General features: G+C 44.8%; 1 protein-coding gene across 2 annotated transcripts in view; it reads right to left on the bottom strand.

Moving 5' to 3' along the window:
- The window catches only part of LOC134608846 (sodium- and chloride-dependent transporter XTRP3A-like), a 774,840-nt gene that overhangs the window by 558,616 nt on the left and 190,183 nt on the right, over positions 1-26,041 (bottom strand). For both annotated transcript variants that reach the window (XM_063452025.1, XM_063452026.1), the window contains exon 3: positions 22,309-22,400. In XM_063452025.1, coding sequence (XP_063308095.1) covers positions 22,309-22,400 — 92 coding nt within the window. The remainder of the gene's footprint in view (positions 1-22,308; positions 22,401-26,041) is intronic.

The raw sequence follows: 26,041 nt of genomic DNA, 5'->3' as shown, positions 1-26,041 counted from the left end.
CCCTGGATTTACCACCGTGGTAGTCACTGTAGTATCCATGCGGGTAGTGGTGGTTGGTCATTTTAGGTCTGGCTCCCTCTCGGAAGTGTGTCTCTTGGATCATTACTATGGAGGCTCTGCGTCAGTGGAAGTCTCTCAGTGCCCCCGATCTTTTCTCTGGTCTATTCAGTCCTTTGGCATTAATCATAAGGATAGTAAGGGGTTTGGGTGTTAGCGCCATGTCGCCTGGGTATTGTATTTGGGGTCACCTCGGTCGTCTCTGTCCGGTGTCGTTCCCGTCCGGGGGGGGGGGGGATGGAGGGTAGGGGAGGGTGTCTGTTGTTGGCCCCGGGGGCCTGGAGATGGGCGGGTCGTGAGGGAGGTCTTGGTGGGTAGTTTTGGGGGGTTTCGGTAACCTTCCCCAGTGTCCGTCGCTGGTCGGCGTCGGTTAAGGTGTAGGCGTCGGGGAGCAGTGTCTCACGCTACCACCTGTGGTTTGCGTGGTGTGCTCACCTGTACGGTGACGCCTCTGCCTGTGGGGCGTCAGAAGGACGTCCAGATGTACCTGTCAGTATGAGAGTACGCTCGGTCTAATACCGGCAAGGTTTCCTGTTGTCCTTGGGGTGGATTGGATTGTGTCCCGTGTTGTCCCTTCTCGGCTCTGTAGAATGATGTATGGAGTGGTGTTCTATATTTCCTCGCCATGGTGTGTGTTGGCCTAAGGGCCGGCATGGGTGTGTATGTGTCGGTGTATGGGTGTGTCCCTGTTCGGCAGCAGAACATAATATAGGCATAAACATTCAATAACATTTCTTCAACATATTACAACATAACTGGTATGAATAATTAAGCAAGCTTCAGGTATTGCCCTCTCCGGTTGGCCAGTGAGATTCCCACCCTTCTCCCCCTTTTTATGGTCTTGGCCTGTTTTGCCGGATGGGGGGTGGCTAGGGGTCTCTCAGATGGGTCACCGGTGTTAATGCGGCCCTTTTAGATTCCAGTCTAACAATGCATTGTGCCTGTTTTCTCCCAATGTGTCTTTCCCCCGTCCGGGGTGTACCTTTCCCCATTTCTATGCACTTCCCCTCCAGGAGGAGGCAGAGACACCATGTGTCTCGTGCTTCATTTTCCTCTTGCCCGTGAAGGTGGTGGTCCCCACCCGGGTGAACCCCGCCGGCGTTGCCCCCCGCCTGCTCCCCTAGGTACGTTGCAGGTCGGGTAGCCCCGGCGGCTGGGCCCAGCCAGGTGATTGGCCCCCTATCCCCCCTACGTGATCATCTTATACAGTTGCCACGTGGCTCGGCCATTGTGTGTTTAACCCCTATGTGTGCCTGGGTCCCTGTCATTACCCCTCATTAAATGATCTGTAAATCTGTGATGTGGCAATACATAACACTCTCCTCCCTCCAGTGGTATGCCCTTTTGATCTTCGCATGTTTCAGGAGATCAGGAGATCGGGGAGGGGGGAGGTGGGAGCTCGGGTACCGATATCTATCTCCCTGACCTCTCTTTCGTGTCCCTTGTTCCCGACCCCCCCCCCCCCCCGGCTCTGTGAGCATAGTGTCCAAGCGGGTCTCTAGTGAGACCGCCAACATGGCGGTATACTTGCGGTTTGCAGGGTGTACAATGTCTCTTTGGTTAGTCCATAGGGTCTTGCACGTGTCGTCTCTTGGAGGGGTCTGTTTAGGAGGTGGTCTAGTCCTTAGATGAAAGTCCGTGGTTCAACGGGAGGGCTTTCTGCTTGTTGGGTCTCAGACATTAGCTCCCGATGGGCGTGTAGCCTGTTGTCGGGTTCTCTTGGGTGGAGCGGCTTGCAAGGGTTGTTGCTGCGGGTCTGTCGGGTAGGCGTAGAAAGTCATCGGGTCTGGCCATGACATTTGTAGTGGTGGTAGTTGTAGTTCCCTTTGTAGGTCGGTTAGATCTTCTTTGTTTTTCACATTGAATGGTCCGTTAGCTGTGGTGACCTGTATGCCGGTTGGGAAGTTCCAGCGGTATCTGGTCTTGTTGGCTTGCAGAGTCCTTGTTAGCGGGCGCAGTGCCCTGCGATACGCCAGCGTTGCCGGTGATAGGTCTGGGTATAGTTGGATTTCCACCCCATTGAGCAGAATCTGTTTAGTGTCTCTCACCTTACAGAGTATGTCTTCTTTTGTTTGAAAGTGTGCAAGACAGCATATTACATCTCTAGGCGGGGAGTCTGGTGGTCCACGCAGTCAGAGGGCCCTGTGTGCCCTAACAAATTCAATGTGCATAGTTTTCGGCCTATTTAGGAGGTCGTTGAACAATTCAGTGTCTCTTAAGGGGGTGGTCTGGTATGTTTCTTGCGGTAGGCCCCTTATTCTTATGTTTTGTCTACGTCCCCTATTGTCCAAGTCTTTTAAATGCAATGCCATTTGCCGGAGTTGTGTCTCCTGGCGCCTTATTACACCCATGTTTGCGGCCTGCGCCGCTGTCATGTGGTCACAGTCCGCTTCCAATTGTGCTAGTTTGGTCTGCATACCTTGCATGTCTTCTCTGAGAGCGTGCAGTTCTCCTGTGATAGATTGCTGTAGTGCAGCATTCGCCTCCTTTAAGTCTGCCTTAGTGGGCAGATTCCGAATCAGGGCCACCCAGTCTGGTTGCGGTGGTTATGCTGTGTCCTGTGAGGAGTCGTCCGGCTGGCTCTCCAGCGGGGATGCCGGCGAGGAGAGATCTGAGGCCTCTGTGTCTCTTGGGGCCTGTGCGGCGTGAGGAACTGGCGCATGCCCGCCGGGTGAGACCCCCGCGGGATGTTAGCTGTGTGGGCGGCCTGCGTGGCCCTATGTGTCTTGCCCATGGTGCCGGGTATAGGTGCTGGTTTGGTGGATTAGTGCTGGGAGCCAGGAGGGAGCTCGCGGGTTACGCCGCCATCTTGTCCGGCGTCCAAGCCACGCCCCCCAGGCAAAATTTTTTAATAATCCACATACTAACAAAAAGTATGAAATCAGACACACCATTAGTACGTGTAAAACATAATTTGTTGTATATAATCTCATATGCCCATGTGGCCAAGACAGAGACTCCATTAGGCGAACGGATACGAGGACACCGCTCAAGTATCCGACTGGCTTACACGGATGGTGTTTCAGATAAGCCAGTAGCTAAACATTTTTTGGTTAAACAACATCCTTTGTCCTCCTTAAAATTTATAGCTATTGATCATATATCACAACCCAGAAGAGGAGGTGACAGAGGCCGAATATTACTTAACAGAGAAGCGTACTGGATTCATGAACTGAATACTGTATCCCCCAAGGGCCTTAATGAAAATTTGCTCCTACATTCATTTCTCTAATCTACACCCAGCTTGTGAAATAGTGTATTGCTATGGATGGTATCTAGATTAAGCATAGCTTTCTGTATATTTTACTAATTTTATTTATGTATTATTAATGTATAGTTGGCACATTTATCATAATATGCACTTCATCCCTATATAGTTGCACTATATAATATTTATTTATTTCATATGGACATTTAATTTATGTTTGGTTTTTTTATAGGGCTATTGTACTTACACTATTCCTACAATATTACTCTAAATAGCTTCCTTGATGGATCTTTATATGTTATTTACCAGATCAGGTTTGCAATAAGCACAGTTTGTTCAAATTGGGCCACTAATTATTAATACTGTATCTTTTATAAAAGTATCAAGATACAGGTTCTCTACATTTGCACTTTATGTACACTACGTATTAGATGGTCATTGCATTTAGCACTTTAGGAAGTATAGCTTCATTTAGCAATTTTATAACAGGACAGGAGGCTTCATATTTTGCATAATCTTTCTTTACTAAAACTCCAGCAGCACAGGTTTAACAATAAAGTTTAGTGAAAAAAACATTGCCATAGGGTATAAAAGGCCCTTCCTCTTGCATCATTTCCTCTTTCTTTGCTGCTCCAGTCAGACAGGTCAGAGTATTTTATTCTCTGCTATTGAATTTACATTTACTCTGTCAGTGTCCTTTCTCTGCTCATACTTACTGTTGAATTTACATTTACACTGTCAGAGCTTCTTTTCTCTGCTCATTCTTACTACTGAATTTACATTTACACTGTCAGAGTTTCTATTCTCTGCTCATTCTTACTACTGAATTTACATTTACTCTCAGAGTTTATTTTCTCTGCTCATTCTTACTACTGAATCTACATTTACACTGTCAGAGCTTCCTTTCTCTGCTCATTCTTACTATGGAATTTACATTTACACTGTCAGAGCTTCTTTTCTCTGCTTATTCTTACTATGGCATTTACATTTACTCTGTCAGAATCTTGTATTCTCTGCCCATTCTTACTATGGTTTTACATTCACACTGGGTTTGATGGATTGTCTCTATATTATTATTACAATTATGTATTGGATTAAAAGGAAAACTTCATTTTGGAAATCCGAGGAGTGCTGGTATTTTTTTCTATTGCTGTGCATGAGCTACCAGAGCACCAGGTACTGGATATACAGTGAAGAGTGCAAGAGCTGTTTGCATCTATATATATATACACACACACACAATTACATACAAATGACAATCAAAAACTGAACTTACTTATATACTATAGGTGAAAAAGTGTAAGTGAAAGAACTCACCACAGCTGTTGCAACTGCCCAATTGGCGTCCTACTGATCGCAATGCGCATGTGTGTAATCAACCAATGTAAACTGCACTGCAGAATGACGTTGCACGTGTCTCCCCGGCAACTAAACAACATTGCCGCGTAGTCATAGTAACTTGCAGATGCTTTGCGGGCGGCACAACACCACACCGATCGGGAACAAAACGATCGGTGCAGAATAGTTGTTAGAGTAAAAAAATTGGATAAAAAGGATAACGAATAGCAAAACATAATAAGTAAGACACTCCAACACAAAATCCTCCCCTCTGCAGGTGATACAATTACCTTACACAATGGGTAATGTAATTATCACAGGCAGAGAAATACAGTTTTTCCACGTTATTCATAACTTTAAAAATATGCATCACATTCACATAAAACTTACATTTTCAGCATACTCCAAATACAAACATATGTAAAAATCATCCAAATTGGTCCATTGGTTCAAAAGATAGATCGAAGTCCTTTATGACCAAATGAAGCAAGGCTTTTCTGCCCAAAACCAGTTCCACTGAGTCTTCTATCCTGGAGATAATTGAGAAGTAATCCAATTATCTCCAAGGACAGAGGCAAAACTCCATTGAACACATGGTAGCAAAATACAGTAAAATACAATAGGTTACATTTATTACATAAAATACAGACATGCAACATATCCCCAGATAGCTTAGGTCTGAGCGCACATTATTACTGAATGGCGCTCAGACCACACACATACAGTTCAATTGCCATGGAGCCAAACTCTTTTATTACACGAATAGGCTCTATGGCATAGCTATCTGGGTTAAATGAGTTCATTCAGTAAATACAAGAATCTACCGAACGCCAGGGCAGAAATACATGAATAGAACTTTCTGCATAGGAAAAGAAAGTATTTAAATGCCTGTCCAGAGTCAAAAGGCAGCAGGCAGGCAACCAGGCTCCTCCAATGCACAGTGGCGAGATGTATTCAAGTGATACTTTGTGCTTAAATTGTAGATTATGCTAGCACAGTGTACCTATAATCTTAATTTTATTAAGGACAGGAGGCGAGTATTTTGCATAATCTTTCTTTACTAAAACTCCAGCAGCACAGGTTTAACAATAAAGTTTAGTGAAAAAAACATTGCCATAGGGTATAAAAGGCCCTTCCTCTTGCATCATTTCCTCTTTCTTTGCTGCTCCAGTCAGACAGGTCAGAGTATTTTATTCTCTGCTATTGAATTTACATTTACTCTGTCAGTGTCCTTTCTCTGCTCATACTTACTGTTGAATTTACATTTACACTGTCAGAGCTTCTTTTCTCTGCTCATTCTTACTACTGAATTTACATTTACACTGTCAGAGTTTCTATTCTCTGCTCATTCTTACTACTGAATTTACATTTACTCTCAGAGTTTATTTTCTCTGCTCATTCTTACTACTGAATCTACATTTACACTGTCAGAGCTTCCTTTCTCTGCTCATTCTTACTATGGAATTTACATTTACACTGTCAGAGCTTCTTTTCTCTGCTTATTCTTACTATGGCATTTACATTTACTCTGTCAGAATCTTGTATTCTCTGCCCATTCTTACTATGGTTTTACATTCACACTGGGTTTGATGGATTGTCTCTATATTATTATTACAATTATGTATTGGATTAAAAGGAAAACTTCATTTTGGAAATCCGAGGAGTGCTGGTATTTTTTTCTATTGCTGTGCATGAGCTACCAGAGCACCAGGTACTGGATATACAGTGAAGAGTGCAAGAGCTGTTTGCATCTATATATATATACACACACACACAATCACATACAAATGACAATCAAAAACTGAACTTACTTATATACTATAGGTGAAAAAGTGTAAGTGAAAGAACTCACCACAGCTGTTGCAACTGCCCAATTGGCGTCCTACTGATCGCAATGCGCATGTGTGTAATCAACCAATGTAAACTGCACTGCAGAATGACGTTGCACGTGTCTCCCCGGCAACTAAACAACATTGCCGCGTAGTCATAGTAACTTGCAGATGCTTTGCGGGCGGCACAACACCACACCGATCGGGAACAAAACGATCGGTGCAGAATAGTTGTTAGAGTAAAAAAATTGGATAAAAAGGATAACGAATAGCAAAACATAATAAGTAAGACACTCCAACACAAAATCCTCCCCTCTGCAGGTGATACAATTACCTTACACAATGGGTAATGTAATTATCACAGGCAGAGAAATACAGTTTTTCCACGTTATTCATAACTTTAAAAATATGCATCACATTCACATAAAACTTACATTTTCAGCATACTCCAAATACAAACATATGTAAAAATCATCCAAATTGGTCCATTGGTTCAAAAGATAGATCGAAGTCCTTTATGACCAAATGAAGCAAGGCTTTTCTGCCCAAAACCAGTTCCACTGAGTCTTCTATCCTGGAGATAATTGAGAAGTAATCCAATTATCTCCAAGGACAGAGGCAAAACTCCATTGAACACATGGTAGCAAAATACAGTAAAATACAATAGGTTACATTTATTACATAAAATACAGACATGCAACATATCCCCAGATAGCTTAGGTCTGAGCGCACATTATTACTGAATGGCGCTCAGACCACACACATACAGTTCAATTGCCATGGAGCCAAACTCTTTTATTACACGAATAGGCTCTATGGCATAGCTATCTGGGTTAAATGAGTTCATTCAGTAAATACAAGAATCTACCGAACGCCAGGGCAGAAATACATGAATAGAACTTTCTGCATAGGAAAAGAAAGTATTTAAATGCCTGTCCAGAGTCAAAAGGCAGCAGGCAGGCAACCAGGCTCCTCCAATGCACAGTGGCGAGATGTATTCAAGTGATACTTTGTGCTTAAATTGTAGATTATGCTAGCACAGTGTACCTATAATCTTAATTTTATTAAGGACAGGAGGCGAGTATTTTGCATAATCTTTCTTTACTAAAACTCCAGCAGCACAGGTTTAACAATAAAGTTTAGTGAAAAAAACATTGCCATAGGGTATAAAAGGCCCTTCCTCTTGCATCATTTCCTCTTTCTTTGCTGCTCCAGTCAGACAGGTCAGAGTATTTGATTCTCTGCTATTGAATTTACATTTACTCTGTCAGTGTCCTTTCTCTGCTCATACTTACTGTTGAATTTACATTTACACTGTCAGAGCTTCTTTTCTCTGCTCATTCTTACTACTGAATTTACATTTACACTGTCAGAGTTTCTATTCTCTGCTCATTCTTACTACTGAATTTACATTTACTCTCAGAGTTTCTTTTCTCTGCTCATTCTTACTACTAAATCTACATTTACACTGTCAGAGCTTCCTTTCTCTGCTCATTCTTACTATGGAATTTACATTTACACTGTCAGAATCTTGTATTCTCTGCCCATTCTTACTATGGTTTTACATTCACACTGGGTTTGATGGATTGTCTCTATATTTGATTATCACTATTTATTTTCTTAAATTTTTCCCTTTCTCCCCTATATCCCCACCTGTACTACCTTTGCTTCCCTCTCACTATCTCCCTGTCATTTCATTTCGCGATTGCGGCAAGTTACCAAGATCGCGCTTATCAAACCAGGGACTGGGGCATTGGTTAGGGTCAGCGGGAGGGGGAGTGTGGGAATCCGCGTTACCGGCATCAAGATTTGCACGCGAACGGCGGCCATTTTGGGTATCGCAGACCGCGAGATCCAGGGCGGCCAGCCACCTTCCCAGACCGTGATTCACACGGTCTGGGATGCTCTCATTTCTCCTACAGGGTTTTTCAATGCCTGTCAGGAGCTGTGATATACATAGCACCATGTGTGTGTATATATATATATATATATATATATATATATATGTATGTATGTATTTATGTATGCTCAATGTATGTATTTATGTAAGCTCAATGGGCTAATACACTAGCAGTACACTGTCCATATCTTATGGTTCACAGACTCTATTCCCACTGAAGTAGATAAAATAGGAATCACCTATTTGGGTAACCAGAGAATGGGTTCACGATTTTATATCTTGTGATCTATTAATTTCTGTGTATTTTTCGTATCCACGCTGGCGGGCCGCAACTGCTAGCCGCGCTGTCGTTTTGGCGCGAATGGCGGCCATCTTAGATCTCGCACCTGCGAGACCCACGACTGCCATTTGCGCCCCTAGCGGTTATGACTCACACGTTGGATATGTATAGTTAAGTATTTCCATTAAACAATAATTTACTGTGGAACATTGCTGATAACAAACTGCACTGTACATTAACCATTACACTGCTGCAGAGTGTCTATACAGAGGTGACCCTTCTCAGTTGGGGGTGAACCCCACTCACGCTCCTGCCAATACCATAACAGGAGTGACCCCCTATGCTGGGTGACCCCCAAGCGGAGCCATACAGCACTTGGTGCAGGATTTATTCAGGGGTGACCCCCCTTTCAGATGGGGTGACCCCCCACAGGCTCAAAGAGACACAGTGCACGCAGGTTCAACATCCTGCCATACACTAACAAGATGACTCTATGCAGTGAATATCGGACACCCACACTACGACTGGGGTGATCCACGCACCTCCTTACCAAGGAGTGAGGAAATTGCAAATGTACAGGCTCCACAATTCATATATTGTTGGGTGAACCCCAAACAAACAGGCCCTCCACCCTTGACGGGTGCGGCCCACTTATACGACCGCTCATCCCGGTCGCACAGAGGGTGACCCCCTCTTCAGGCCACTCGACCCCTTGCGACCTGAGGGTCTCGGGTCAGATAACACTGGTCAGGCCAGTCATTAGTGGAAGCCGACTGTACTACTACTCATGTACTTCAGTACCTGACATTCTCCTGTCTTTCACAGAGAGGAATACTCCACTACTTCATGTTGAGTGACTCACCACAATCACCACCATCTGACTTCCAGTCAATGATAAATTCGGCGGTGGCTGCCTCAGTGGAGAAGGCTATTGCCACTGGTGCAGATCCCGAAAACAGACACCGACACCGCAACGGCCGCTGAAACAGAAGACACTGACTTCCTTAGAGAAGTCCCCAGAATAAAACTATCCAAACGTTATTTTCTGTGCACTTTATTATTGGGGCGACCCCCCTTACTACTGGGGTGACCCCCACACTCAAAGATGTGCATTCACCAATGGATTACTGTGCACTTTTTTATTGGGGTGACCCCTTTAAAGGAGGCGACCCCCACAGGCTCAAGTGTCAAAGTGCAAGCAGGCTCATCCCCTGCTATACAATTAAGAGTCACAGTACAAGCAGGCTCATCCCCTGCTATATCATTAAGAGTCACAGTGCAAGCAGGCTTATCTCCTGCTACATCATTAAGAGTCACAGTGCAAGCAGGCTCATCCCCTGCTATACAATTAAGAGTCACAGTGCAAGCAGGCTCATCCCCTGCTATACAATTAAGAGTCACAGTGCAAGCAGGCTCATCCCCTGCTATACAATTAAGAGTCACAGTACAAGCAGGCTCATCCCCTGCTATATCATTAAGAGTCACAGTGCAAGCAGGCTCATCCCCTGCTATATCATTAAGAGTCACAGTACAAGCAGGCTCATCCCCTGCTATATCATTAAGAGTCACAGTGCAAGCAGGCTCATCCCCTGCTATATCATTAAGAGTTGCAGTGCACGCAGGCTCACCCCCTGCTATATCATTATATGTATATATGACTCTATGCATGGTACCAACAATACGACTGGGGTGATCTACATACTCCTCACTGAGGAAGGGGAAAATTTTTGCAGTAATCAGGCTCCAACACTCGTCTGCGGACTTCTGTGCTCTTTATTATTGGGATGAACCCCTTTACTACTGGGGTTATTCCCCCACTCGCAGATGCGCATCCCACATGGAACTATGGCCGGAGGTGCTCTAGGTGTCCTAACACATTTACACATGTACCTAGTCCATATATATAGATATATATACTCAACAGACGGAAAGGTCAACAGACGACCTCTCACTCAAGACTTTCAGCCTAGGTTAATTGCAGTGGCAACCTCAATGCAGACAACAATCCCCAATAGGCTGGGTCAGGGTCTTGCAGAGACTGTGAACCATGGTACCCCACCTGCCTATGAATTCATGAGCTACTAGGCCCGGGGCCAAGCACCCATATACAAAGGACAAGTGCAAGTATTCCATCACGGACCCTCCAAATAATTACATCAAGCCTGGGAACAGAACCTCGATGTGCCGGAAAGTTATCCAAACAACATATTAAGGAAATCTCCGGAGACTCCACGGATTTGACCGCTGCACGGTCAGTCAACACACAGAGATCGACGAAATGGGGGTTGCCAGGCCTTCATCCACGATCCATACAATTGTAGCCACAAGGAGACTGTGTGTTCGACTCCGGGTCGCACGCCCTCACTCACTTCACCCCAACAACAGAATATTACTGAGAAACAGCTATACTCTTACATTTCTCCGGTTTCAACGCTCTCATGGTGTAACCATGGGCAGCGGTCTACCTTGTAATGAAATAAGGAAGCTACCTCTACTCGAGTAGGTAGGTTAGATTACTCCGGATGGCCGAAGGATAGGACATAGGATTCCTCTATACTCCTGGGCTGAACGTCCTAGTAGGGTAACTTAGCTCCATGAACTAATGCTTAATCTGGATACCTGGTCGACCATTGGGGGTCGAAGTCCACATCTTCCAATACCACCCCTCTACGGGTACTGGAGGACCACAAATCTCACATATGAGGAAACTTACTTATTTCCAAGAAGCGCTGGGCATTCGCTCCAGACGTCACTGATTAACTCGGGGATAATTTTATGCTCACAGTAGTCGAGAGACTACCATTCTGGCACCATCCTACAGCTTCCCCACACCTAGGTGGGTTCAATAATTAGGATTGGACGGACACATACCCGTCCAGGATAGTCACACCAGGGACCCATTTGTCCATTTTGTTTTTTCATCGACGGGACCAAACAAATCAATTCACATGTCTATCATTAAGGTACGACCCATGGTACCCAAGAAACTTTTATAACCGGTCATGGCGCCCTTTGCCATAAGGGAATCCACTACCTCACCTATCTAGACTACAAGACGTTACTTACTACACACATAATCGACAATCAGTCTCTAGGGCTGGAAGGCTCGCTGCACATACCCCTACCAGAGAACCATGATCTGGAGAAGAGACGGCCGGCGTCGAGATTACCGACAAACTACAGCTAGCCTGGGACAGATCCGATAGTTGTATTCTCCTATATTTGGACAATATCTCGGCAACCGACTACACAAAACACCTGGACGGAGTCTGGTATCGGACTCTAATAATATCGGAGGACATTTACCATTTCTAAATTACACGCAAGGTTACCCTACGACTAGGGTTCCCTCAGAAGATTACCTATATCATGAACTGGGTTTCGTGACAACGGGACTCCTTGGTCACCATCGCATCACGGAGATCTGGGTGACACGCACCTCGCCACTACAGCAGAATCGAAGGGGCTCCCGATCCTATTGACTCCATTCTGGGCTATCCACTGCCCTTCCGCTGTCTCCCATTTTACGGACAACCCACAAGATACCATCGGAGACTTTGGCGGCTCATACTCCACGACAGGACTTTTCGTATGCTGCGAGGCGTCATACGCTCCAGAACCAGTATCGGAATACACTCGGTTATGGGTCTTAGTTGTGGTTCTCTCTATTCCTACGGGTTTGTCCTATGGATTTGGATACTCACTCCAACTAACCCTCGAGGAATCTCACAATCGAGACAGCCTCTCTCTCTCCCTTTGTATACTATACCTTTCACACCAGTTATGGCCACCACCTTACCGAGTGGGCACGTTGACCATTGCTCATATGGTTGCGGTGATCGATTGGTTATCAGTCATTCGAGTCATGGATGCTTCTTAGACATCCACGACGCATTTTCCTTCGCCGATGTTCATTGGCCGGGTCACGAGAAGAGAATTTCAGGGTGTTCTACTTCCTCAGACTCTTCACACATCCTGTGTTGTTCCATAGCGTTAAAAATGCAAAATATGAAGCCTCCTGTCCTGTTATAAAATTGTAGATTATGCTAGCGCAGTGTACCTATAATCTTAATTTTATTAAGGACAGGAGGCGAGTATTTTCCCACCCTGCTTTTTCCCTCCCTAATTATCATTCCTTGGGTTGTACTTCAATAAAAGATTTGAATTCAGGGGGTGTGGTTATCTCTTTATTATGTGGTTTATTTCATATCACATCTTGAAATTACGACTGCTATCTGTTATGATTTCCTAATACATACAATTTGACTATATTAATGTCTCTCATAGCTACCTATTTCGGTTAAAATATTCTTGTCTCATCTGATAAATTCCTTTTACGTAAAGTACTATGGAATAAACTGGCGTTTTATAAACAGTAATATTGATTATGCTAATAATAATAATAATGAGGACAAACAGTTCATTTCCAAATCCCTTTCACGTCTTTTGTTTCTTTTCAGTTTGATTCTTCTTCATGGATCAATACATGGGATCGTCTTTGTACTCTACGACAATCTTCCAGTCGGGATTTGGATCATTTACAGTCTGATTCTTCGTCGTTATCATTATTTATTGTAATAGCAGGATATGTTTATGATTATCTCGCACCAAAGAAAGAGGAAATGATGCAAGAGGAAGGGCCTTTTATACCCTATGACAATGTTTTTTTCACTAAACTTTATTGTTAAACCTGTGCTGCTGGAGTTTTAGTAAAGAAAGATTATGCAAAATACTCGCCTCCTGTCCTTAATAAAATTAAGATTATAGGTACACTGCGCTAGCATAATCTACAATTTAAGCACAAAGTATCACTTGAATACATCTCGCCACTGTGAATTGGAGGAGCCAGGTTGCCTGCCTGCTGCCTTTTGACTCTGGACAGGCATTTAAATACTTTCTTTTCCTATGCAGAAAGTTCTATTCATGTATTTCTGCCCTGGCGTTCGGTAGATTCTTGTATTTACTGAATGAACTCATTTAACCCAGATAGCTATGCCATAGAGCCTATTCGTGTAATAAAAGAGTTTGGCTCCATGGCAATTGAACTGTATGTGTGTGGTCTGAGCGCCATTCAGTAATAATGTGCGCTCAGACCTAAGCTATCTGGGGATATGTTGCATGTCTGTATTTTATGTAATAAATGTAACCTATTGTATTTTACTGTATTTTGCTACCATGTGTTCAATGGAGTTTTGCCTCTGTCCTTGGAGATAATTGGATTACTTCTCAATTATCTCCAGGATAGAAGACTCAGTGGAACTGGTTTTGGGCAGAAAAGCCTTGCTTCATTTGGTCATAAAGGACTTCGATCTATCTTTTGAACCAATGGACCAATTTGGATGATTTTTACATATGTTTGTATTTGGAGTATGCTGAAAATGTAAGTTTTATGTGAATGTGATGCATATTTTTAAAGTTATGAATAACGTGGAAAAACTGTATTTCTCTGCCTGTGATAATTACATTACCCATTGTGTAAGGTAATTGTATCACCTGCAGAGGGGAGGATTTTGTGTTGGAGTGTCTTGCTTATTATGTTTTGCTATTCGTTATCCTTTTTATCCAACCTTTTTATCCAACTATTCTGCACCGATCGTTTTGTTCCCGATCGGTGTGGTGTTGTGCCGCCCGCAAAGCATCTGCAGGTTACTGACTACGCGGCAATGTTGTTTAGTTGCCGGGGAGACACGTGCAACGTCATTCTGCAGTGCAGTTTACATTGGTTGATTACACACATGCGCATTGCGATCAGTAGGACGCCAATTGGGCAGTTGCAACAGCTGTGGTGAGTTCTTTCACTTACACTTTTTCACCTATAGTATATAAGTAAGTTCAGTTTTTGATTGTCATTTGTATGTAATTGTGTGTGTGTGTATATATATATAGATGCAAACAGCTCTTGCACTCTTCACTGTATATCCAGTACCTGGTGCTCTGGTAGCTCATGCACAGCAATAGAAAAAAATACCAGCACTCCTCGGATTTCCAAAATTAAGTTTTCCTTTTAATCCAATACACAAATTCGACGTTTCAGCTCTCTCTCAGACCTTTCATCAGGACATTGAGGGTCCTTTTTTGCAGAGTCCAGAGAGTCCCCCAAAGAAGAAGACCGATCGGCGGTGGGGGAACGCCGCAATCGGTAAGTACATTGGGAGGGAGAGTGGGTAAGGAGGTCCACAAGCGGCTGAGATCAGGCTACCCCAGACCTTCACTCCGGATAAGTTTGCCTATACCCCAGACTTTGACCAGATGATGCTGGCCTTCATGGCACGAGGGGGTAGAGACCCAAGGAAAAGGGTGGAGAAAGGGTTTAAGGGAGCCCAGGATATGTTTCCCAAGTTCTGACCCTAACGGATGAGGCATACATCCAGGCTGACTCCTTTCAGCAGACAATGCATGCGACGGGGGGCAAAATATTTGTGAGTGGACCCAAAGATGTTTTGCTTCCTGGGCAACACAAATGTGTCCCTCTCTTCGGAGAGAGGCCAGGCAGCTTTATTCCAAATTGATGGCAAGTTGGTAAACCTTGGGGCTAAGGAATTGGGCCCACAGGCACAAGAAAAATTATTTGGTGAGCCTTTCATTAAAGGCTAATACTTAGTCAGAAGAATATTTTTATCACTTGGGGTCACAGGTTCAATTCCCCAGCAGGGTTGACTCAGCCCTTAGAGGTAGATTAAATTAATACCATTAAATTGGGTAAAAATTACATCAATAGGATGCACTTGGATACTAGAAAATATCTGAGTGTCTCTTTCCTGGTAAAACATTTTTACATACCACCATTTCAAGATGGAAGGTATCCATCTATAGCGGCACCCTGGCAAGGATGGGATTGGTTTACCCACATGGACTTAAAGGCGCCTACCTGACTCTACCAGTAGACAACGGCAGTCATCCCTCCGTTTCGGTTCCTCTGGAATGGGACACCATGGCAATTCACCTGCCTCCCTTTTGACTCAGTTCGGCACCACAATGCTTCACAAAGGTTTCTGAAACAAATGATGGCTCACTTTCAGGGTCAAGGCATACAATACCTGGCTTACCTCGACAACATTCTACTCTCCAATCAGAATCATAACCACCTTCTTTCAACTACAGATTACAGGGTGACCATGTCGGAATCCCTCTGTGATGAAATGCCTTTTGTCAGTGGATTGTTAGGTGACAAGCTGCGGTTTGCCCCCGGTTGTTGGATGAGCCTGATTGCCAGCCTCCTTGCTCATGACTATGGCCCTGGGATGTAGTGCCATTTAAAAAGACTATTTGGGGCTTATTGGCTTCTGAAGACTGTTTCTGCCCATTTGAATCCATGGGAAGGTGTATCTCTTCCCCTCCCCCGTTTCCTGTCTATTGTTCTCCAGCAGTGCGTTGTCCCAAGCACACTGCCAAACCAGTTGGAACTGACTGCTTTTGTCCTTCCTTGGTTTCTCAACAGCCCTAGCTATGCTTTACCCCATGGCAAATTTACTCTGTTCATGAGATCTGAGCGTTGTTCACCTAGATTGGGCGCTCAGATCCAAGCTATCTGGGGATAGGTTAAATGTGGGGGTTCTGTGTAATATAATTATGTATTTTTATGTACTTTTACGTATTTTTGCTGTTAGTGTAAAATGTAGATATTTTCTGTACCTGGAATTAATTGAGTTTACTGCAGTGCCTTAGGCCAATTATCTCCAGGATGGAGAGGAGGAATTTCATTGTGTATTTGGGAGTGTTTTTATGTTAATTAGTGTTCCCATTGGTTTGTGTCCCTTTTGTCACAGTTTACCATCAGGTCCATGGGGTGTGCCTCTGGCCTTAAAACTTGTATATAAGGAGTAATAAACGCTCATTGGAGTCAGATCATCTTGTACTTTCATGAAGTTTCGGCTCATGTTTTGGGGATTGGAGAACTACACTCTGGGGATTACTAAAATCACTATACTCCCCAGGGTATAATCACTAAGCTCTGCTAAGAGCTTGTTCCTGTTCCTGCTCTCTGGAATTCGGAGAGGTCGACCTACTGGAAGCTGAACCCTGGTCTTGGGTCCAGAGTGGGTGGAGACGGCAAGACTCCAACCAAACTGAGGCGGTTCGAGGGTCTGCAGTGGTTATGGTGTCGGGCAGAGTGCTTGGAGTCCTCGGAAAGCACTAGGAGCATCTGTCAGCGGAAGGTACCCGGTCGGGGTGCCAGCGGTTCCGTTACACCTCTGCTTCCTGTTCAATTGAGAAACGTCAACAATGACTCCAACTCAATATAAGTCAACACTGACTCCAACTCAATATGTGCAAGTCCTGGGGTTTGACATAGACTCCCTCTCATGTTCACTCTGACTTCAAACTACCACAGTCGTGGCAATAAGCAAGGAAATACGGAAGATACTACGTTGGGATTCGATCCCACTCAAACTGCTGGTACAGATCATAGGTCTACTATCCTCCTCTATCCAGGCGATCTTCCCAGGACCCTGGCACTCTCGGGCCATGTAACGCCTAACAGCACGTTTCCTCAGGAAAAACCCCACTTACGACCAACCGGTACCCATGATGTAAGAAATCCATCTAGAACTTCGAGGGCGGCTTGACTGTATGCAGGCGTGGAATGGCAGAGCCATCTTCGGCACAATTGACTTTTCGCGTCAAACACCAACTGCCAACTATGATTTTATACAGCTGATTGCCAGACCCAGAGGATGCAGCAGTAGATGCATTCCTGCAAGCATGGCGGACCGAAGGGGCTTACGCATTTCCACCCTTTGCAATGATCAGAATGCTGGAAGTGGCAATTCCCCCAGTGATGTCCCGGTGGCAGAGTCAACCTTGGTTCCCAGATCTCCTCGCACTGTCATACAAGGAACCTCCGCTATTAACAGACAATCTGTTGATACTCACGAATTCCATGGGGAATCCTCATCCCATGCTATAAGAAGGACATCTCTCTTTCATGGCTTGAAGTCATTCAGGGGTGTTTGATGCATCAATAGCTTATTGCCAACGGTTAGAGATATACTCTGGGACTCATGGGCCCCTGGAACAAGGAAGTGTTACCTCTCAGCTTGGAATTCACGGTCAACTGGTGTATGGGACAGAACTTTGATCCTTTTACGGCCTCTGTATTCTCCATATTGAAATTTCTCACTCCCCTGTTCTAGGAAGGAAAGTCATACCGGTCCATCAATACCGTGCGTTCTGCGATTTCAGAGGTTCACATTCCATTACAAGGGAAATCGATAGGTTGGAATCCCTTGGTTTGTCGACCACTAAAGGACATTTGGTTATGTAGACCCCTGCACCGAATATTCCACCATTTGGGATGTGGCCCAAGTTCTTTGTTTCATAAAGAAGTGACCTTCTAACAGCAAATTGTCTTTAGACAACCGACGGCAAAGTTTACCCTCCTTTTTATGTCGGATTTCGGACATCTGAGCATTCCACGTGGGCGCCTTCTTGTTTTCTCCGGAAAGTGTCACTGTTCAGGTGTCTCAACAAACTAGACGGACTCAACGTTGGTTTTTACCCATTTTTTCCATTGGAACCCAGCTTTACGTGGTCCAGACACTGCACGCATACGTACGGCTACGGCCATGCTACAATTACCTCATCCCAACAATTATTAGTGTCCTACATTTAGCCACATCGCCCAGTCTCAGTTACCACCTTGGCCTGCTGGGTACAATTGCTTTTATCTCTACCTGGGATTGACCCTTCCTTCGGTGCACATTCTGTTCTTCTGCTTTCACAGCAGGGGCCTCCCTTATCAGTTATATCACTCTCCGCAGACTGGACATGAGAACCCACCTTTCAGAGGTTTAACTCTTGCCCCTCCTCCATTGCCATTTTCTCTCTATTACCTTAGCGTTAAAAATGCAATATATGAATGTAACGGATCACCTGGCACCCCGACTGGGTACCTCCGTTAAAGGATGCTCCTAGCGTTTCCTGAGGACTCCAAGCACTCTGGCAGACACCACAATCAACGTATCGGAGAAGCCTATGAATCCTCTCAAGCCTCTGAATGCTGTAGACAGTTGAATAGGAACCATACGAATAGGTTTGCACTCCTAGCAGTCAAACTGGAACAGCATGCAATAAATCCTCCCCCAATAATGAGACGACACTTCACTTTGAGGGTTAAACAGGAACTCTGGACTGGCACATTCAGCAAGGCTTTTATTTCCATCTTACACATATAAGACCGCCCACAGGGGAGGTGTAAAATATCCAATAGCATCACGGTTGCAACCCACACATCCCCTCCCCTTAGTGTGACACATAATCCTATTATTACAGACACAACATCCCTGGGTTTCTGGATGTACCCCTAAACATAGGGATACCCCTTTAAAAATGGTATCCTCTGATAGCCCTGATCTGGGTGAGCAACATACTCAAAAATCACCCAGATCGGACCAGGGGTTCTGGAGTTATGAGCAGTCAAAGATTTGACAGACCGCATGGGTAAAGTATCCGAAAACAGTTCCATGCATTTTGGCCCTGCGTTCGGTCACAGACAAGGGAATAAAAACATACGAATTGCCTGGGTTATGGAGCCTAAGGAGGATTCAAATGAATCCCCTAGTTCGTGGGGTTCTTTCTACTGAACGGCGGGCCGTTTCCACACGAAATACTGGAAGTCTGGAGGTCTCAGCGGTGTTTGCCTAGTCGAGTGTCCGATTTTAGTTCCAGACACTCAACGGCAAAACACCGCTGTTCGGGAGTTTGTTGCAAACGGTAATTGGAGGCACACTTATTCCAGGGTGGTCTGGTTGTTCGGTAGTTTCACTCAATATAATGAATGGAGTGATTCTACCGAACAATCAGTGAATGCTGCATACATATCCCAGGTTAACTGAACACATACATACTATTAAAGGCAGTATTACTGTAATATGCTCCACAGTCTTAAAGGTACATTATCCCAAAAAGTCCCAATAGGTCCACGGATGGCCCTTAAAGGTCCAGTAGCAGTAATATAAAATATTACTTGCCCAAATATAGTTCTTTAAACGTACCTATTTTCCAGGGGCCATAGTCAGCAGGTAGGAGGCAGGCAGCCAGGCCTATCCAATGCCCAGTGTCCAGGTGGTGTCGTCCTTCCTCCCCAGCTGCAGTGTGTGTCCCAATGAGCTAAAGGTGCCGTCCTTCCTCCACAGCGGCAGTGTGTACCCCAGGGAGCTGAAAGTGCCGTCCTTCCTTCCCAGCGGCAGTGTGTGTCCCAGGGAGCTGAAGGTGTCGTCCTTCCTCCCCAGCGGCAGTGTGTATCTCAGGGAGCTCAATGTGTCATCCTTCCTCCCCAGCGGCAGTGTATACCCCAGGGAGCTGAAGGCGCCGTCCTTCCTCCCCAGCGGCAGTGTGTGTCCCAGGGAGCTGAAGGTGTCATCCTTCCTCCCCAGCGGCAGTGTGTATCCCAGGGAGCTGAAGGTGTCATCCTTCCTTCCCAGCGGCAGTGTGTATCCCATGGAGCTGAAGGTGTCGTCCTTCCTCCCCAGCGGCAGTGTATACCCCAGGGAGCTGAAGGCGCCGTCCTTCCTCCCCAGCGGCAGTGTGTATCCCAGGGAGCTGAAGGTGCTGTCCTTCCTCCCCAGTGGCAGTGTGTATCCCAGGGAGCTGAAGGTGCCGTCCTTCCTCCCCAGTGGCAGAGTGCGTTACAGGGAGCTGAAGGTGCCGTCCTTCCTCCCCAGTGGCAGTGTGTGTTACAAGGAGCTGAAGGTACCGTCCTTCCTCCCCAGCGGCAGAGTGTCCTGCAGGTGTCGGTCTCGCACCCCAGCCACAGGACAAAATATTGAAAGGGGAGACAGTTGGTTCCCCATCTCCAACAGCAGAGAGAGTGTCAGGGAGAGGAGATTGTTACCCCCTCTCCCCAGCGGCAGTCTACGATTCAGGGAGAGGAGCTGGTTACCCCCTCTCCCCAGTGGCAACCTAACCCACCAAGGGGAGATGTTAAGCCCCACAACTGTGTAGATGGGACCGTAGTCTCTGCACTTACAGCACGAGGGCTAGGGACGGGCGGTCCTGTCCCCCAGCCACTGAGCTATGTATCCAGAGGGGAGACAGTCGGTCTCCCCCTCCTACAGCCTGGTTCCAACCCGGCTACTTCCGTGGTAGCGCGGGCACCAGGGCAGAGTACCGCTAATCTCGGCCCACTCAGCAACCCACCAAGGCAGCCTACCAGTTTCCCGCATAGCCGTGGTGCATCACCTGGACCTGGACAAGTTTCCCCGTTATCCAGGTGGAGTAACCATTTATTGTGGGTGGGCTGTACTGTGGTTTGTGCTTTGTGGGTGGGTTGCTGGACTAACCAGGGCACTGACCGGCAGGAGGTCAGATACCCTTACACTTCCCTTGCCTGGTTTCACCCAGAGACCCCACGAGCGGAGGCAGTTACCATTCTGTGGGGTCCCTGTGATTGGTGGGGACACTCTCATTGTGACAATGGCAGTTGAGCTGGCTTTCTGTAGCTGGGAGTAACAGAGGCGGGAAACTTTCCCGCGCTGGGACTCCCAGGTACAGAGGCTCATAGGATAAAGAGCCCATGGTCCCCAGAGGTGGAAAACCCTGAGGATGGGTGGCTGTAGCGGAATGTATTAAGCCTGTCCTGTAACATGCATATGTGACTGTATTCGTTTTACTGTATTCATGTATTTCTGTATGATTTCGTATGTGGGTTCGGTAGTTCATGAGAATGAAACTACCGAACCATTAGACCACCCCAGTGAGAAGTGTGCGCCTCGTTAGGCGTTCACACTTCTCGCAAACCGCAACTTAAACTGTAATTGCTAATGCCTGGGTGGCCGCTGTTCGGTATACGAACCACGTGTGGCGGCCATCTTATGCATAAAAATCTCAGCGGTCTTTGGTCGTCGAGTGTCTGGAACCCAAATCGGACACTCAAACAACTGAACACCGCTGAGACCTCCAGAGCTCTGTAACTACCGAACGGAGAGACCTAACGAACTCCCATTCGGTAGAAACAAAGTACCGAACAAGGGAACTATAATACAGGTGAATTTAAGTATGGATGGCTAGGATTACTGTATGTTTTTACTGCTGAACGGAGACCGACCGCAGGGCCCAAACGCATGGAACCCTTTTCGGATACCACCTCGTGTGCGGTCGGTCAAACTTCACCCTCCATCTAACTACCGAACCCCTGGTCCGATCTGGGTGAATTTTGGATATATTCTTCACCCAGATCAGGGCTACCTGGTGGTACCCTAAGATTAATACTATGTACTAGTTTAGGGGTATATCCAGGTTTGGGGTAAATGTACAGTATAGTTAAGGGGATTATGAGTCACTCTGAGGGGAGGAGATGTGTGGGAGGTAACGGTTATACTATTGGTTACTGTCCTAATTAATGTGAATCCCTCCCTTGCATGGGAGAATGCTTTATAATGAGACTGTGTGGATTAAAAGTCAGTTCTGTTCCTGATGCTGTGTGTCGTCCAGTTATTGGGAGTGCTGTTGGGATATTATTAGATTGTTTTGCCTGCTGAAAGTACTACTCTATGGACTTATAATACTTGTTCCTGAGCCTCACTGGGATCTATAGTGGAGTTAACCTGTGAAATACCAATGTAGCGGAGGCCTGCTGCTATGGAGTAGTAATGGAAGATTTAGCAAAATACTCACCTCCTGTCATTAAAATTACATTAAAGGTAGCATAATCTTCAATTGTCTTCTACTATAGTTAAGGTATAAAATTCAAACATACCTGGAATGAATGAAACAGGTACCAGAAAGCCCAGGCATTTATAACATTGTAATATATACATAGGAAAAATGACACGATTATACTGGCAATTCCTGTAGAAAGAGAAAACACAATAACAGATTAAGTTGTTTGTTGACTTAAGTCAACATTAATGCCATCATGACAGACTTTTAAATTATTTACATTTCTTAATGATTGAAGAAATTGTGGTAGTTTGCATAATTGCATACTTCTCTCATTTTGCACCTACGCATACCATGGGACACTGTATTTTGTGGCTGACATATCAAAAAAAAATTTATGTATATGTAAACTATCAAGCCCCAATGCTGCTGTCAGAAAGTCAGTGCTCCATCAGCTGATCGTCTGCAATAAGCAAAGCCTGATTTTAAAACTATCAAGCCCCAATACTGCTGTAAGAAAGTCAGCGTTCCATCAGCTGATCATCTGCAATAAGCAAAGCCTGATTTCAAAACTATCAAGCCCCAATACTGCTGTAAGAAAGCCAGTGCTCCATCAGCTAATCATCTGCAATAAGCAAAGGTAGTCTTCTGGAAGACTACACTAAGACTCTATCCTGCACAGCATCATTTATATTTAATGTAACCACCCTGTACATTTATTTTATATCTCCTGTGTGCATTGTATATTTTCTTTCCTTTATATCTTGTCTGTCATGCTAAAGTGTAGTTTTGCTAGCCCTGTATGTAATTGTTTTATTCACCTATATACATTCCTCTATTTCCCCTCTGATTTCTGACCAACCTCTGACTCCTCCCTTCTTTTGTTGATATGTTTGATTTTATTTGAATAACCATCCCTTCATCTCTGTGCCCAGATACATACCCCCTCCCTAAGCTTTATTGTAAGCCTATCTGACCCTCACATATTTTTATTCAACAGCCTGATTTCAAAACTATCAAGCCCCAATACTGCTGTAAGAAAGTCTGATACCCACCCACCCTCCCCTCACCACCCCCACCCCATGCTCATTATTATGTTTATAGATTGTCTGTCAAACCCAAACTTTAGATAAGTAAAAATAACAGGTGTACACACTGCCTCTTATTAGTACAATCCTGCACTTTCTTAACCCATAAAATGTAAAATTTACCCTACCTTCACCTGCTCTTGATATTCCAATTATTTCCAATTAACATTTTCCCAGTTCAGCAATGATCTGTCTTCTCCTCCTCTTTATTTCCTCCTTCTCCATCAGTATAAAAATCTCTCCTTACACCCACTTCACTCATCCCGCATCCACATTTACATATGCCCCTCTATGCTACACTCCCCCTTCTCTCATCTCATGCCTTGCACTAATTTTTCTACTCTCTCACTCCTACCTACAATCAATTAATCTAATCCTAGACTCCATGCATACAAAACCCATTCACACCTTCTGTCACTTTCTCTCCTCCTGCTTCTAGTAGCTGGTGATGTCTCTCCTATTCCAGGGCCCTTCAACTTCTCTACACACACTAAGAAAACTAGAAACCCCACATACCTCGCCACAACCCTGCCTGTTATCCTCACTTACCAACATTCAGTGTGCACGCTGGAACGCCCGCTCCGTCTGCAGTAATTAAAAATCTACAGCCATACACAACTTTTTCATCTCAAACTCACTCATGCTACTTGCACTTACAGAGACCTGGCTGCCCCCCCTCTGATAGCGCTACTCCTGCCTATTTATGTTTTGGTGGGGTACAATTCTCCCAGACTGCACTGATGCCTCTCATCTGCTCTCTGTAACCTTACGCAATGGTCCAATTTAGCAACCCATACAGCAGGAAACACTCTTGATCTCACCTTCACCAATCTCTGTACTGCCTCTAGTCTCTCAAATATTCCTTTTCCTCTATCTGACCACCATCTGCTGACTTTTTGACATCGGCATACCTAAGACCCAATTGACACCACCATCTAAACATCAATCTCACAGAAACCTCCAATGTCTTGACCTACAGCATTTCTCCACTAATCTCCAAACTCTCCTTTTACCTATCTCAAACCTCACCTGTCCTAGCTCTGCAACCTCCTTCTAAAATTCCACCCTCTCCTCTCAACTAGACATCATGGCACCTCATGGCAAATGCAGCGAGCGCCCCAACAACAACCTTGGCACACCAAGCTGACTCGATACCTCCAAAAATGCTCCAGAACTGCTGAACGCTATTGGAGAAAGTCTCACTGTGCGTCTGACTTTCTCTACTATAAATGTATGCTGCACTCATACAGCTTGGCTCTTTCCTCTGCAAAAGTAAATTACTTCAATACCCTTATAACCATACTCTTCTGTGAACCCAAATGACTATTTCACACATTTAACTTTCTTCTTCACCCTATTGTTCCTCATCGACCTACTAACTTGACCACCTCAGACTTTGCAACTCACTTCACTGACAAGATCTTTACAATCACGGAAGAGATCTCTCATCTTTCTTCTTTCCCTTACAATACTTCCCCTAACCTCACACCCTATGCTGTTCTATGTTCATTTACACCAGCTACAGTGGAAGAGGTTTCTGCTCTGCTCGAGTCCTTCTGCCCCACCACCTGCTCCCTAGATCCAATTCCCTCGCATCTCATCCGTACTCTGTCTTCTTCTCTTCCTCTACCTCTCACTAAAATTCTCAATCTCTCTCTCTCCTCTGGCATATTTCCATCACCCTTCAAACATGTAACCATAAGTCTAAAGAAGCCCAACCTTGACCCTAACTCCCCATCCAACTACTGTCCTATCTCGCTACTGCCTTTTGCATCCAAGATCCTTGAAAGAGTTGTGTACGCGAGATTGACAGACTTCCTCAAGTCAAACTCTCTGCTAGACCCGCTTCAGTCTGATTCCCGCGCTAAGCACTCTGTGTAAACGGCACTGATCAAAGTATCCAATGATCTACTCGCTGCAAAATCTCGTGGTCACTACTCTATCCTAATTCTCCTTGACCTTTCTGCGTATTTTGACACTGTTGATAATCAACAGCTTCTTCTCATCCTCTTTCTCTGGCTCTGCAACTCCTCTCTGTTGGTGTCTCCCAAAGTTCAGTCCTTGGTCCCCTACTGTTCTCCATCCATACTGCCTCCCTTAGTAAACTCATTAGCTCCCACCTGTTTTTACAAGCCTGCTCCTATCGCACTCCCAGATTCAGTACTCTGTTTAATGCAGGGTTCTCTATAACCATATTCAGCTATTGTACACCCCTTTTTATGATATTAATATTCAATATGGATCATTGTCACAAACTATGTATATACCTGTATTGTTTATATGTCTTTTTATGATCTCCAAATATTCACATATATAGATGTATTTTTGTTTTCCAATATTATAAAAAATAGGGACTTTAAATCTATGTAGTGTGTTTATATGTCTGTTTCGTTTTAACCAATTAAATTATAATCATGCATATTAAGCACTCTTAGAGAGGATTAATTTCTCTCTATATATAAGGATTATTGGATGCTCAATGCAGAATTTTTATTTTCTAACTCTCTGTTTCTTTTTCGGCACTATGGCCGTTAAAGCCATTATATTCTGTAGGTTTAGAAGCCACATTAAATTTTTAGAGGATCTACCTTTAATTTAGATCCTACAATTTGTTTTTTCATGGACTATTAAGAGACTTGATATAAGAACAGCGTTTAGAATGCGACATACAGCATTTTGATGATACGTGCGTTCCAACTATGCGCCTCATCAGGTATTCAGACCACTAAGAACGAGGCTATG

The sequence above is a fragment of the Pelobates fuscus genome, chromosome 4 (genome assembly GCF_036172605.1).
Source record: "Pelobates fuscus isolate aPelFus1 chromosome 4, aPelFus1.pri, whole genome shotgun sequence".
In the NCBI taxonomy this organism is placed as follows: domain Eukaryota; kingdom Metazoa; phylum Chordata; class Amphibia; order Anura; family Pelobatidae; genus Pelobates; species Pelobates fuscus.
Note: the sequence above shows the minus strand (reverse complement) of the source record. Positions and strands in the feature narration are given on the sequence as shown.